Source organism: Labeo rohita, chromosome 6, assembly GCF_022985175.1.
Source record: "Labeo rohita strain BAU-BD-2019 chromosome 6, IGBB_LRoh.1.0, whole genome shotgun sequence".
Lineage (NCBI taxonomy): Eukaryota > Metazoa > Chordata > Actinopteri > Cypriniformes > Cyprinidae > Labeo > Labeo rohita.
Genome location: NC_066874.1, coordinates 1,614,151 through 1,628,873, shown reverse-complemented (window position 1 = coordinate 1,628,873; position 14,723 = coordinate 1,614,151). Strand labels below are relative to the sequence as shown.

Sequence of the window (14,723 nt, the reverse complement as noted above, 5' to 3'; positions counted from 1 at the left end):
ACTCTATATTACCTCAAAATGCCTTTCAGTTCAAATAAACTGTAAAAGTGTGCTTTGGCAATTAAAAGTTAAAGTCAATGTTTGTTGCATTGCAAATGTGCTAAAAATGGTGTCGAAATTATTTTTGCTCAGAAGTTGATAGTAAATTTCACTATTACAAACAAACAGCGCACAAACTGTACACATTGAATTAAATGTGAAATATACTGAAAAAAACTTAAAATACTCCAATAATCTTTGTTTTATTTTATTGTCAACTTTGAGAAATCATATTTATTTATTTATTTATTTATTTCTTTCTTATATGGGACCCTGGACCACAAAACCAGTCATAAGTGTCTATTTTTTTTTTTATTGAATTTTTTCTTTTCTTTTCTCTCTTATCAGAGTGTATGTGTTGGTTTTTTGGCTAATGTAGATGTGTGTGTATGTATTTGTGTGTGTATGTATGTATGTATATATTATTATTATTATTATTATTATTATTATTATTATTATTTTCTTTAAGTCTGTAATTATTTTCTAAATTAATGGACAGCATGAACGCTACTTTGGGGTTATGTGGGTAAGGGTTGGGAGGTGTGATATATCTTAGAAAAATCAATAAAAAAATATTAAAACCAAAATATTGAGAAAATCACCTTTAAAGTCCAAATGAAGTTCTTAGCAATGCATATTACTAATCAAAAATTTAAATCTTCATGGAACATGATCTTTACTTAATATCCTAATGATTTTTGGCATAAAAGAAAGGTCTATAATTTTGACCCATACAATGTATTTTTTGCTATTGCAACAAATATATACCCGTGCTACTTATGACTTCTTTTGTGGTGCAGGGTCACGTATACACTGTAAAAAAAAACAAAACAAAAAAAAAAACACAATTTGCTGAGTCAGCTTAAAATAATTTGTTACCCTGCTGCCTTAAAATTAAGTTCAGTCAACTAAAATAAGTTCAGTCAACTTGAAATGTTAAGCTGTATTAAGTAACATCTTACTTAGATATTTGTGTTTGCTAAACTTGACAGATGAGTAAGTAACCCAGCTGCCTTAAAATTTTAAGTTGATTCAACTCAAATATCTAAGTTGTCACTTAGTATAATTTAACATTTCAAGTTGAATAAACTTTTTTGAGTTGACTGAACTCAAAATTTTAAGGCAGCCAGGTTACAAATTATTTTAAGTTGACTCAACAAGTCGTTTTTACAGTGTGGAAAGTAGGGTTGCATGGGGTGGATAATTTCTGGTAAATTTTTGGAAACTTTCAGAAACTTTTGGAAAGCTTCTGTAAATTTGCTAGAAAATTTCTACCGCTTTTCAACACTGTAAGTCATGTTGGGCACATTTCATTGTGGGATTGAGCATCTGTTGTGTGCAGTGCAGTTGTGTTCAAATATAGCACATCATATTGTTTACAAAATGCATATTGTATGGTACTTTCTTTTTTAAATAGTGTGCCACAGTTTGAGAGCATATAGTTTCTGTTTGTATTTTTTTTTTTTCCCACCCATCTGAGGCTACTGGTTTATGAGTATATTGCTTTTTGTGTGTGTTTTATACACGTCTGTTTCGGAGTGTATTCAGTGTGTGTATTCGCGCTCCATCTGAGAGGCGAGTGCTGTAATTGATATGCCACAAGTAATAAATCAACCGGCCGCCTGCCACCACTCGCCATTATCTGAGGAGACGGGTTTAGAGGTCTGTCCGCAGTGTGTGTACGTGAATTTATGCTCTGTTTTCTAAAGCAGAGGGACTGTGAGACGACTCGCAGAATAGCGTGTCCTCGGGCAGCTGTGGGAAAAAATGGAGAATGAATTGACTTCCATATTAACTGTGTCTCATGTTCCTTATGCTGAAATGTACTCCAGCACTTGTTTGGTTGGTGTGTGGCGGTTTCTAAGGGTGAATCTCACAAAACCTGTCAGGATCGTTTCTTGCCCAAAGCGTTTTTTGTTTAAATAAAACAAAGGATGGTTTTTGCATTTCCACGTTGATGCTGCGGTTGTTAATAAGTATATAGTTTTTAAAAAACATGTGTTAGTTATTGGTATGCTTATGCATAAATAAAGCTTGTGGTAGATGTGTCAGTAAATAAAGGTTCTGTGTCTGTAATGTGTTTGCACAATAGTCTGTCTGCGGTTTTCAGGTAGGACGTGTGTGAGCGGCTCGTTTAACGCAAGTAGAAACTGATCCTAGTGATAATCTTCAGCTAGACTGAGATCCGTGACATAAATAACAACATCTAGGATAACGGCAGTTTGCACGGGCACATATACATTCAGCGGCTGTTTCAGTCATTTGGCGCTTGTGGATTCATTGATTGGTGTCATTTAAGCAGTTACTGATCGTCTGAAGTGCAGGTACTCATGGGAAATTGGCGAATCTAAAACTGGAAGATGAGAACACAAGATGAAAGAAAGCCTTTGGGGATGTTAGACAAGAATTTCTTTTATCTCTTGATGAGATTGATAATTCTCTTCAGTTGTCAGTCCTTTCTGAGGCGTTTCAGGAAACATGCTTTCATTTATATTTTCGCATTCATTCGTTTCTCGCTACTTGTGTGTTGACTGTTTTAACCCTTCCGTTGCCAGAGAGCTGTAGCACAGATTCACTTTGGTTTGATATTTACAGTCGACTCCAGTACGTGACCAGTCTGCTCAAATGAAGACAAATGAGGTTTGGGAATCTTGTACAGGTTTCTGCCTCTCTCTGTTTTTTACGCTCATGCGCACAAACATTACACATAATAACCACACAGACACAAAATATAACTTTTGACTAGTTATAAGTTACTAGTGATGGTAATGGTTACAAAATTTTCTAGTACATCAAAGAATACCACAGTACCACCATGGCATGGGTTACCATACTTGAATATATTTCCATATATGTGACCCTGGACCACAAAACCAGTCTTAATAGCCAAAAAATCAAAATGATTTTTCTTTTATGCCAAAAATCATTAGGATATTAAGTAAAAATCGTGTTCCATGAAGATATTTTTTACATTTCCTACCGTAAATGTATCAAAACTTTTGATTAGTAATATGCATTGCTAAGAACTTCATTTGGCCAATTTTTTATTTTATTTATTTATTTTTTTTGCACCCTCAGATGCTTATTGATACTTTATTTCTTTATTTATTTATGTAAGCTGAACAACAAAACCATTCATAAGCGTACATTTTTTGAAAGATTTATACATCATATTTAAAGCTGAATAAATAAGCTTTCCATTGATGCATGGTTTGTTAGGATTTGGCCGAAATACAGCTGTTTGAAAATCTTGAATCTGAGGGTGCAAAAAAAAATCTACATATTGAGAAAATCGCCTTTAAAATTGTCCAAATGAAGTTCTTAGCCATGCATATCACTAATCAAAATTAAGTTTTGATATATTTACATAAGAAAATTTACAAAATATCTTAATGGAGCATCATCTTTACTTAATATCCTAATGATTTTTGGCACAAAAGAAAAATCAATAATTTTGACCCATACAATGTATTTTTGGCTATTGCTACAAATATACCCTTGCTACTCAAGAGTTTTGTGGTCCAGGATCACATATACAGTGTGGAAAGTAGATATTTTGTTCAATGAAGATATTTTGTAAATTTCCTGATGTAAATATATCAAAACTTAATTTTTGATTAGTAATATGCATGGCTAGGAACTTCATTTGGACAACTTTAAAGGCGATTTTCTCAATATGTAGATTTTTTTTTTTTTTTTTTTGCACCCTCAGATTCCAGATATTCAAATAGTTGTATCTCGGCCAAATGTTGTCCTATCCCAGCAAACCATACATCAATGGAAAGCTTATTCAGCTTTTAGATTATACAGAAATCTCTGGTTTTGTGGTCCAGAGTCACATATATATGTGTATGTGTGTGTTGTTGTGTTTTTTTTTTTACTTACTTTTTGTTAAAAACATAACAGAATAATTCAAAATTTGTAGGAGCTCATCTCCAAATGGAATCATTTTAGTTGGCTGGTCCTCTGCTGATAGACAGAGGAGTACTTTCCCTTTTCCGAGTCCATTTTTGCGCGCTTCTGGAGCTCTGTGGAATGACGCCACTTCCCATCATCCCGTCCTTGGGGAATGATGGACAGATAAGAAGGCCCTCAATCACCCGAACAGGGAAAAAAAGCAATGGAGATAAGAAATGGGCAAAGAAAAGGAGAGAGAAAGGAAAACATTCTTCCTATTTTCCCTCCGCTCTATCTGCCCTTTTTATTTCCTTTATCTTTCACAGTTTTCGCTTGCCTCCGGCTTTCTCCCGTCGCTGAGATTTTCCTGTTTTTGTACTTCCGACTCCCATTTTTTCCCTAGTGGAAATGGTGAAGGTGAACTGAAAATTGTTTGTTTGGATTTATTCTCCATCATCAGCTGAATCAAAATTTGCTTTTTTAACAATTAAGTAGGTATTCAGTTTTATCAGGTGCTACTGCAGGTGTAGTTCCTCTGGAGTAACAAGGTAAAGTTTCCAGGCCGCCCTATTGAGTTACCAGTCCAGATCTCCATTCACTGTAATATCAGTTTTAGGTTTGTTGATCTGCTGACTTTAAATGGCATTGTCCTCAAATTTGGCCTTGAAGCTATAAAAGAATCGTCGCAATGCATTGTTGTGTAACTCTTCCTGCCTTTACACTGCAATCTGTGTTCTCAGAGCTGTGAATTAGAAAAGAACAAGATGTATAAATCATTTCAAGTTGACATGAAATGCCACAATATAATTTTCTTGCCCTTGTAAAGTTCAGAACAACTTCAGGCATTTCAGACCTCAAAGAATTGCTTTAGACTTGCTTGTTTTCAGGGCTCTTTTAAAGGTGCACTGTTATGTACTTGCATACTTCATCTACACAAAGCTGCTGTCAGACGCTTTGTGATGATGGATGTCTCGCGCCCGTATTGAAGCAGGACCAACTCTATAGCTGCGGTGTTGCTTAGTGAAGAGTTTGCATAGAGCGCATCTCCAATCCATCTTCACCCCCAGAGCTATCAGTCTCAGTAATTAAAACTTGACACGGTTCACCTCATTTGACCACATGATTCCAAATGATTTGTGGCAAAATGAAAAATATTGTCTTGACTCTCTTTCCTCACTGTTTGACTTTGAGAAATGATGCATAATGAATCGGATATGTTCCATTTGCACTCATAATGTGTTTTTTGCCCTGCAGGAGCCCCGGACGAGCAATTGAGGTGGATGCTGAAGTGGATGACTGTTGTGCGAGAAGGCAAGGAAGCTCTGAATCAATAAAGCCCGTGCTTGCTCGTTGAGTTCGTTTAGAAGTCCCTGATTGAAGACGTAGCGTGGACCGCCACATCCTTCGCTTGCGAGGACCAGCGCAGATATGTGGCCTCAGCAGGGGCCGCAATGCTTTATTAGCCCAAGGATTGTAGTGTTCCTTGGGCTGCTGACTGTTTGCATATCCCCTCACCTTTCTGAAGGAGCCTCAGAGCCATTTAGGTCCTTCACACCTCCTGATTGGGGTCTAACGCATTTAGCCATCCATAACAAGACAGGGGATGTCTACGTTGGTGCGGTAAACTGGATCTACAAGCTTTCAAGCAACTTGACCAAGTTGAGGAGTCATATGACGGGTCCCGTGGTGGACAACGAGAAATGCTACCCACCTCCAAGTGTACAGTCATGCCCCCACGACCTTGCCCCAAACAGTAATGTGAACAAGCTGCTGCTAATAGACTATCCCCAAAACCGACTCATCGCTTGCGGAAGCACCTCGCAAGGCATCTGTCAGTTTCTCCGCCTGGATGACCTTTTCAAGCTCGGCGAGCCACACCACCGTAAGGAACACTACCTCTCCAGCGTCATCGAGTCGGGAACCATGTCCGGGGTGATCATCTCCGAAGGCCTCATCAGCAAGCTTTTCATTGGAACTCCCATCGATGGAAAATCAGAGTACTTCCCAACTCTTTCGAGCCGTAAGTTGATGGCCAACGAGGAGGATGCTGACATGTTCAGCTTTGTCCACCAGGACGAGTTCGTCTCCTCCCAGTTGAAGATCCCTTCGGATACGCTGTCCAAATTCCCGACGTTTGACATCTACTACATCTACAGCTTTAGCAGTGAACAGTTCGTCTACTACTTGACCTTGCAGCTGGATACCCAACTGACTTCTCCTGACGCCAGTGGGGAGCAGTTCTTCACTTCTAAGATTGTTCGACTCTGTATCGACGATCCAAGGTTCTACTCCTACGTGGAGTTCCCAATCGGATGCACCAAAGACGGTGTAGAGTATCGACTGATCCAAGACGCCTACTTGGCCAAACCCGGAAAGCATCTCGCAAACTCTTTGGGAGTGTCCGAGCATGAGGACATATTGTTCACGGTCTTCTCCCAAGGGCAAAAGAACCGGGTCAAACCCCCAAAAGAGTCGGCGCTCTGCCTGTTCACGCTGACAAGAATAAAGGAGAAGATCAAGGAAAGGATTCAGTCGTGCTATAGAGGAGAGGGCAAGCTGTCTTTGCCCTGGCTGCTCAACAAGGAGCTACCATGCATCAACTCGGTAAGTCCACCATCTGATGGCAGGCCATTAAGACACACTGCATGGCTACAACAATTGATTTGTTGGGTTGGATGAATGGGTGTGCTTCGGTAGTGCTCCCTGCCAGAGTTCAACCTCCATTATCTTGGTGCAAAGGGTGATTGTGATTAGATATAAGTGGAGAAGTTTTAGATCAGACTAGGGTCGTTCAGCTGGGAACGCTAGGGAGTGGCCTCGTAAACTCCTCTAGATGAGTATTTAAGGACGGCCCTGGATAAGAACCTGAAGATCTAGACTATTACCTGTCTAATAGTCTAACGTGATTAAATTGTTGTAGAATATAAATATCACAAGCACTCTTCCTGTCACCCACCTCCTGTTTCCTTTTGCATCCATTCTCTCTCGTTGTCTTTCTCCCAAGTGCTTCCATTATTCAGTCAGACAGGAACATCATTAGGGGAGTTGAGTAAATTTCATGAGTTGCTCTCTCGCTCATGCTTTCTAATTCGTTTAGCGAGGCTTGATCCCATCTTCTCTGCCATCAGAGTCCGCTGGGACCAGGGCTTGCTTTTCGTCCTCTCGTTCGCTCGCTCTTAATCTCTCTCTCCTCATTCGTCTCTGTTCGTCTCACTCGCTCTGTCTTTCTTGGGGCTTTCAGTGGCAAAGAATGGCTTTCATTTAACCAAGCACTCAGAGATTAAGATCCCCATTTTTATTTTTCTGACTCATTCCAAATCGGTTTGATCTTTTCTCTTTCTTTATATTCAAAGTCTATCGGTAGAGCTCCAAGCCAGTGGAATAATAAAGAATGAAAGACATTTTTTGTGAGGCAAAATGGAGATATAGAGTGGCTGAATGTGTGACGTCTAAATACTTCAAAACAACAAATCGTCCACTTTTTTGTTTCAGAGAGTTAAAATATGCTTACCACTGGCTTAACGTCTTTTAAAAATCCTTGCTTGTGGCCATTTTTAATCCTGGTTATCTTCTTCCTTTTCGCAACTGATCCCAAATTTAAGTCCTAAAAATCTACAGTATTGTTGATTAGTCGTGCCACTAAGTGATTCATCTGCAATTACTTTGCTGCTTATAAATGGAGGCTTATTTTACGAATAAATGTAGCAGTAACAGTTCTTTAATTGTGACCCTGGACCACAAAACCAGTCATAAGGGTCAATATTAAGAAATATACATGAATAAATAAGCATTCCCTTAATGTGGGGTTTGTTAGGATAGGACAATATTTGGCCGAGATACACAACTATTTGAAAATCTGAAATCTGAGGGTGGAAAAAAAATCCAAATATTGAGAAAATCACCTTTAAAGTTGTCCAAATGAAGTTTTTAGCGATGCATATCACTTATCAAAAATCAAGTTTTGATATATTTACAGTGGGAAATTTACAAAATATCTTCCATAGAACATAATCTTTACTTAATATCCTAATGATGTTTGGCATAAAAGAACAATCAATAATTTTGACCCATACAATGTATTTTTGGCTATTGCTACAAATATATCCATGCTATTTAAGACTGGTTTTGTAGTCCAGGGTCACAACTATAAAACAGCTCACCAAAACTTCTTCAACCTTGAATGGTTGAATGCAGAGTGAGTTTCGTTGAAGTGCATCAATCTGCATCCAGGATGCATTTAGGTATGTTATGCTAGGTTTTCAATTTCAAAAAGCCTGTTAAGGTTCTTTTGAGAGGTTATGCTAGTTTTAAATAACTGTTAAATAAAGTTTTTATTTTTGCCATCTAAATGGAAATCAAAGTGCCTGCTTATTTTTGCCAAAGTCCATGGTGGACAATGTAAATCATGTTTAAAAAAAACTGCTTGCAAACAAATGTTCTTATCATTTTTTTTTTTTTTTTTTTTTAGAATCTTCATCAGATTCGAATTTGCTTAAGGTTTCTAAAACCACAACAAATGTATTGACATTGTTTGGCTTTCATAACAAGCATGAAAAGAATAATTCACTCAAAAATTAAGTTCTGTCATTTACTGACCTGAAGATGGATATCAGATTAGTTTTTCAGTGACGTAATGTTGAGCAAATGGTTACACTTTCTGGGTTTTGGATAATCTATTCCTTTTGATGATCTTTGTTAAATTTAGTTGCTTGACGTCAGAGATTAACTACACCGCTAATTAACCTATTAAATGCCGTGTGTCTAACAGAAGCACGGCACCTGTAGCCTGTTCTTACTCACAGCGACATAAATGAGCCTTTTAAATCTCATCAACACAGAATGCTGAAAATCTGGTGCTGCTCGAATGATTCACTCTGATGAGATCAGGCAGCATGTTTAATATAACTCGTTTAACGCATGAAATCTAAACATAGTTTATACAGTCACATGTCTCTCTCGGTCTCGCTCTCCCTATGGAATGTGGTGTGTTTGGTTTCGCCTCTGCCTTGGGCAGACACATAATCAGCAGTCTGAAAGATCACACACACACCCACACTCACTCACACACACACACGCATACACGTCTATTGTTGTGGTGTTATGTTTGTGTGTGTGTGTTGGTATGTCCCTCTGCAACCTGTTTAGTCCTGTATTAGTTTTCACCTCACTAGTAAAGTGTGAATGTGTGTTTGTGTGTGAGAGAAAATGTAATTACTTTAGCACACACACTTTTGAGTGAATGTAATGCTCATCTTGCCTGTGTGACCCATGAGGATTGAGAGAATACGGCATCACATCAGCCATCAATCGAGTGTGAAATAGCAGAGGGACTAGAGCTCTGATCCTAAATGCGAAAAAGCAGCATCGTTGGTGCTCATGACCTTATAAAGTTTGAGTTTTGTAAGATTTAAAAAAAAAAAAAAAAGATATAAAATCTATAATATATATATCAATTTAGTGGACCCTTGATGAATTAAAAAAAAAAAAAAAAAAGAGATATATATATAATTAATCAAGGGTGCACTAAATTGATCTGATGTGCCAATAAAGACATTTATATTCTTGGAAAAGATTTCTGGATCAAATAAAAGCTGTTGTTTTGAACTTAAAAAATAAAACTACATCAGTTTCCACAAAAATGTTGGGCAGCACAACTGTTTTCAACACTGATAATAATCAGAAATGTTTCTTGAGCAGCAATATTACAATGATTTCTGAAGGATCATGTGACACTGAAGACTGGAGTAATGATGCTAAAAATACAGCTTTGATCACAGAAATAAATTATATTTTAACAGATACTCACATAGAAAACAGCTCTGTTAAATTGTAATAATATTTCACCATTTTACAATTTTTCCCGTTTTTTTAAATCAAATGAATGCGGACACAATGGGCAGAAGCCATAACCATAACCATAAAAGAAACCATAAAAGACTAAACTTAAAAGAACTCAATTCCATAATGCATTGCATCACGCTTACAGAAAAAATCTCTCCAATACAAGTTTCTGCTGTGTTTTCTGTACAGCCGTTCACAGGGATTTCTTTTATGCTAATAGTTAAAAGTTTGACTACACAAGACTGATATTTAAATAAGCTCAGCTCATGATGGCATAAAGATGTTGAATTAAATTACATTTGATGTTTTCAAAGCAATAAATCCCCCAGCCGAGCTTTCAGAGTGTGTGCGAGTGTCTTTCTGCTTGACATCGGGTTTTTAGCTCAGAGGAGAAAAAGCGAGTTTGCTAAGTGAATTGATGCACGGCTGACTCCTTCCTCTTTCTTTTCTTCTCTTTCCTTTCTTCCTGCTGTGAGCTAGAGACTCTTCTGGATGGATTAAGACAGAAAGAAAAACAAAGAGAAAAGGGGAGGTGAAGAGAAAAAGACAGAGAGAAAGAAAGAAAGGTTATTGATGTGTGCCTGGGCAGCTTTAGAGGACACACACACACACGTTTACTTAGCCTTTCGAATGAGCACATACCACAGACTGATGTTTATATATATATATATATATATATATAAAGTGAAGACTAACCTAAACTCTAACCCTAAAAGAAAATATCACAACATTTAGTTTGAATCTTTTTTACCTTTTAAGACTATCACCAGTGGGAGGTTTTAGCTCACGTCAGTTTTCTTTTCCAAGGTACAGTGGCAAGTTAGCCAAAAATATTTTGCCCTTTAAACATTTATTAAAAACTTCAAGCGATGTTTGTTAAAACTTTCAGAATATGTGGTGAATAATGAGTGGAATTCAGTAAATGGATGCCATTCATGTTCTCTTCTTTTTTTTTTTTTTTAATGTTCTGTGGGCACAGATTCCATCAGCGAGGAACTTCCTGTTCACTGGCAATAGAACAGAACAGGATTCTGGAAGTAAACAATCCATTCAGAATCTCTGTGTATATCAATAATGATTTAGATTGAGTTATCAGGTGAAGTAATAAAGGCTTCTGTAGAACTCATAAAAAGTGATACGATCAGTATGTCATGGCAACTTATGTTTTTAACATGCTATAACTCATCAAATACAGTTGAGGTCAAAAGTTTACATGCACCTTGCATGTAAACTTTTTTACCAAAATAAGAGGGATCATACAAAATGCATGTAATTTTTTTATTTAGTACTGACCTGAATAAGATATTTCACATAAAAGATGTTTACATGTAGTCCACAAAAGAAAATAATAGTTCAATTTATAAAGAGCCTGTTCAAAAGTTTACATACACTTGATTCTTAGTACTGTCTTGTTACCTGAATGATCCACAGCTGTGCATTTTTGTTTAGTGATAGTTGTTCTTGAGTTCCTTGTTTGTCCTGAACAGATAAACTGCCCGCTGTTCTTCAGAAAAACCCTTCAGGTCCCACAAATTCTTTGGTTTTTCAGCATTTTTGTATTTGAACCTTTTCCAACAATGACTGTATGATTTTGAGAACGATTTTTTTCACACTGAGCACAACTCAGGGACTCATATGCAACTATTACAGAAGATTCAAACACTCACTGATGCTTCAGAAAGAAACATGATGCATTAAGAGCAGGGGGTGAAAACTTTTGAGCAGAATGAAGATGTGTACATTTTTCTTATTTTGCCTACATATTATATATTTTTTTATTTAGTACTGCCCCTCAGAATCCAAAAAACTGTTTCCCAGAAGATAAAATAAGTTCAATTTACCTAATAGTCAAATTCGAAAAGTTTTTACCCCCCTCTTATTTTGGCAAAATAATTAACATTTTGCAGATTTCTGTATGTAAACTTTTGACCTCAACAGTATGTTGAACAATTTCAATTTTTATTTGTGATTTGTTTTTATTGTCAATTTCAATTTATGATATTCAACTTGATTTTTTTTTTCAGTTTAATATAATTTAAACTGAAATTACTTATAAAGTTGCTGCCTTAAATTAAATGTTTTTTCAGTGTAATATTTAATTTTGAGTGGTTAATTCTTTCCAAACACAATATTCTGCTAATGTCATCTTTTCCAAAATAGTTAGTATGCATGCATAAAAATGGTGAATACATGAAATTGTGAAAATGAATGAAGTCTACACATCTACACTTCTGTTCATATGTTTAACTTTTTGAAAAAATAATACTTTATTCATCAAGGATGCGTTAAATTGATCAGAAGTGACAGTAAACACATTTATAATGTTACAAAAGATTTCTATATATTTCAAATAAATCATATTTTTAAACTTTCTATTAATTTGTGAATCCTAAAAAATAAAATGTCACAATCTTCCACATAAAAAAATTTTGTACAGCACAACTGTTTTTAACAGTGATAATAACCGGAAATGTTTCTTGAGCCGCAAATCAGCATATTAAAATGATTTCTGAAGGATCATGTGACATTGAAGACTGGAGTTATGATGCTAAAAATGCAGCTTTGATCACAGGAATAAATTACATTTTAACATCTGTTTACACAGAAAGCAGATATTTTAAACTGCAATAATATTTCACAATTTTACTGTATTTTTGATCAAGTAAATGTCTTTGTGAGCAAAAGAATTTTCAAAAACTTTTAAAAATCTGTTGAACACTAGTCTATTTATTATAACTTGTTGGCAATCTGTTGGAAAATTAAAAAAAAAAAAAAGACAGTAGATTAGTCATTAGAGTATCGTAAATGTTTATTAGAGCCTTTTCCCACAAATTTTCACGTCCTCACGTCACCTTTCCAGGGTTTCCTGCAATACAGTGACCTTGGTTTTCCGTTTTGACATCCATGTGATAAATAACCTTACTACTGTGTGTGTGTGTGTGTCTGTGTGTGTGTGTGTATGACTTCCGCTGGTATTGTTTTAAGGAAAACCCACCCTGACAGTCCGTCATACCCAGCCAATGACCTTTAGGTGGAGTCCCTTTTTCTAACCCTCCCTCTGTTTGTCTGTTCCAGCCTCTCCAGATCGACGATAATTTCTGCGGTCAGGATTTTAACCAGCCTCTAGGGGGCACCAGCACTATCGAGGGCATCCCGCTCTTCGTAGACAAGGATGACGGAATGACTTCGGTAGCTGCTTACGATTACCGCGGGAACACGGTGGTTTTCGCAGGAACGCGCAACGGCCGAATGAAGAAGGTAAGAGTCATCTTTTGTTTTTGATTTTCATAAAACCTCTGTTTGATAGACTTAGCACCTTGTTGAAAGCTAGAAAATGGTAGTTTGAACAGATTTATGTTGGTGATTTATTTGTTACTATATGATGGAAAACTGTTTGGGCCGTGAGAAATGGAAACTATCAACCAACTAGTTAAAGTGAATGTGAAATTAAAACTAATCCACTTTAGTGTCTTAATGATTCCTCGAATTGCTCTGCTTCTGAAAACGTTTCTTTTAATGTAATATCGCTTAGGCGTGAGTTGTTGGTTAAAGTTAACAATGGCAAATGCTGTTTTAACGTTGCTTTTAAAAACGAAAGCATGTCATTATGCAGTGATGAATGCTGATGAGTTTCAGTCATGCTTGGGACTGTAAGTAGATGTTAAATCTATACAGACATTTGCAGATGATTTAGGCGTTGCATTGTGGTTTTCATTGTTGCAACTTTGCAAGACATTTACATTGTCGTGCTGTGGAAAGTGGTTTTCAGACCTCCAACCCTTCATGTTCCTGTGTAGCGATGAACCGATATATCTGTGATTATAATAATGGTGAGTGCTGTATTATCAGACAATGATGCAAAATATTGGCTGATATTTCTCCCTTGTATTGTCATTTGTAAGTCTTTTTGAGTAACAGCTGGAGTTTGAGAGATTTATGAAGCATTTTGGATGCTAGAGGACCTGTGTGCAATGGCTCAAGTATTCTAGAGGTAGTTTAGCACCGTGGCTCATTTTTGTGGTTTTGAAGTGTGAAATGTACAGCATGCATCAGGTGTGTGTGTGTATGATGAGCTCAGAATGAGGTGCTTTCACCGTGTCTTGTGTAAGTGTGTGTGTGTTGGAGGCTCGCAGGAGCGGAAGGACTCACTGGAGCTTCACATGATGGATTCGCTGAGATGTGAAATGGAGGACAGACTCTGTCCATCCCTGAGAGGCGGACTGAAGATATGAATGAAATATCCAGCAGCTTAATGTTATGTATGAGAGTCAGTCACACAAGTGCTCTTCTCACACTGCAGTGTGTCTTCAGTTACACAAATAATCTTTCGCTTTTGTTGTTTTCAATTCACCTTTTCACATTTAAGCTTTTGTTGTGAGACAAAATCAGTTCAGCATCAGAGTTTGGTTGAATTGGTTGGTGTGAAATTGGTTGATGTGGCTTTGAGATCTTGGACGTCGGCCACTATTGTTGATGTGTAATTTGCATGTTTTCATGTTCCCTTATGCACCTTAGTTTTCAGTGCAGAAGTAAGACATTCACTGTGAGTGTGCCAGACTTCTGATTCATTCAGTGCTGCATAACTAAGAATAAAGTGCAGTAAATCATAAAACTGTTTGCAGCACAAACAAGTGGTTATGATTATAAATCGAAACAATGTTGACTGATATATTGGTCAATAATTGGCTTGTTTGTTTGTTTGTTTGTTTGTTTATTTATAGTTTGACACAAACAGGCTACTTTTGTGCAGTTAAAATAACTGGAAGCATCACATATTTAAGATAAAGATGCCAGTGTTTGCTTGTGCATTGATAAGTGGTAGACTGATACATCAGCCAATAATTGGCATTTTTATTTGTATTTATTTATTTATATTTTGTTTTGTTTTTTCCCACTAATCAGACAAGTGTTGTAAGCAGGACTTTTATTTTAAAATCAAGAAGTTA

The 14,723-nt window shown here is 36.7% G+C and overlaps 1 protein-coding gene across 1 annotated transcript in view; it reads left to right on the top strand.

Annotated features, from left to right (window-relative positions):
- The window catches only part of plxna1b (plexin A1b), a 142,251-nt gene that overhangs the window by 22,425 nt on the left and 105,103 nt on the right, over window positions 1-14,723 (top strand). The window contains exons 2-3 of the mRNA XM_051112164.1: window positions 5,191-6,540; window positions 12,853-13,035. Coding sequence (XP_050968121.1) covers window positions 5,365-6,540; window positions 12,853-13,035 — 1,359 coding nt within the window. The 5' untranslated portion in view covers window positions 5,191-5,364. The remainder of the gene's footprint in view (window positions 1-5,190; window positions 6,541-12,852; window positions 13,036-14,723) is intronic.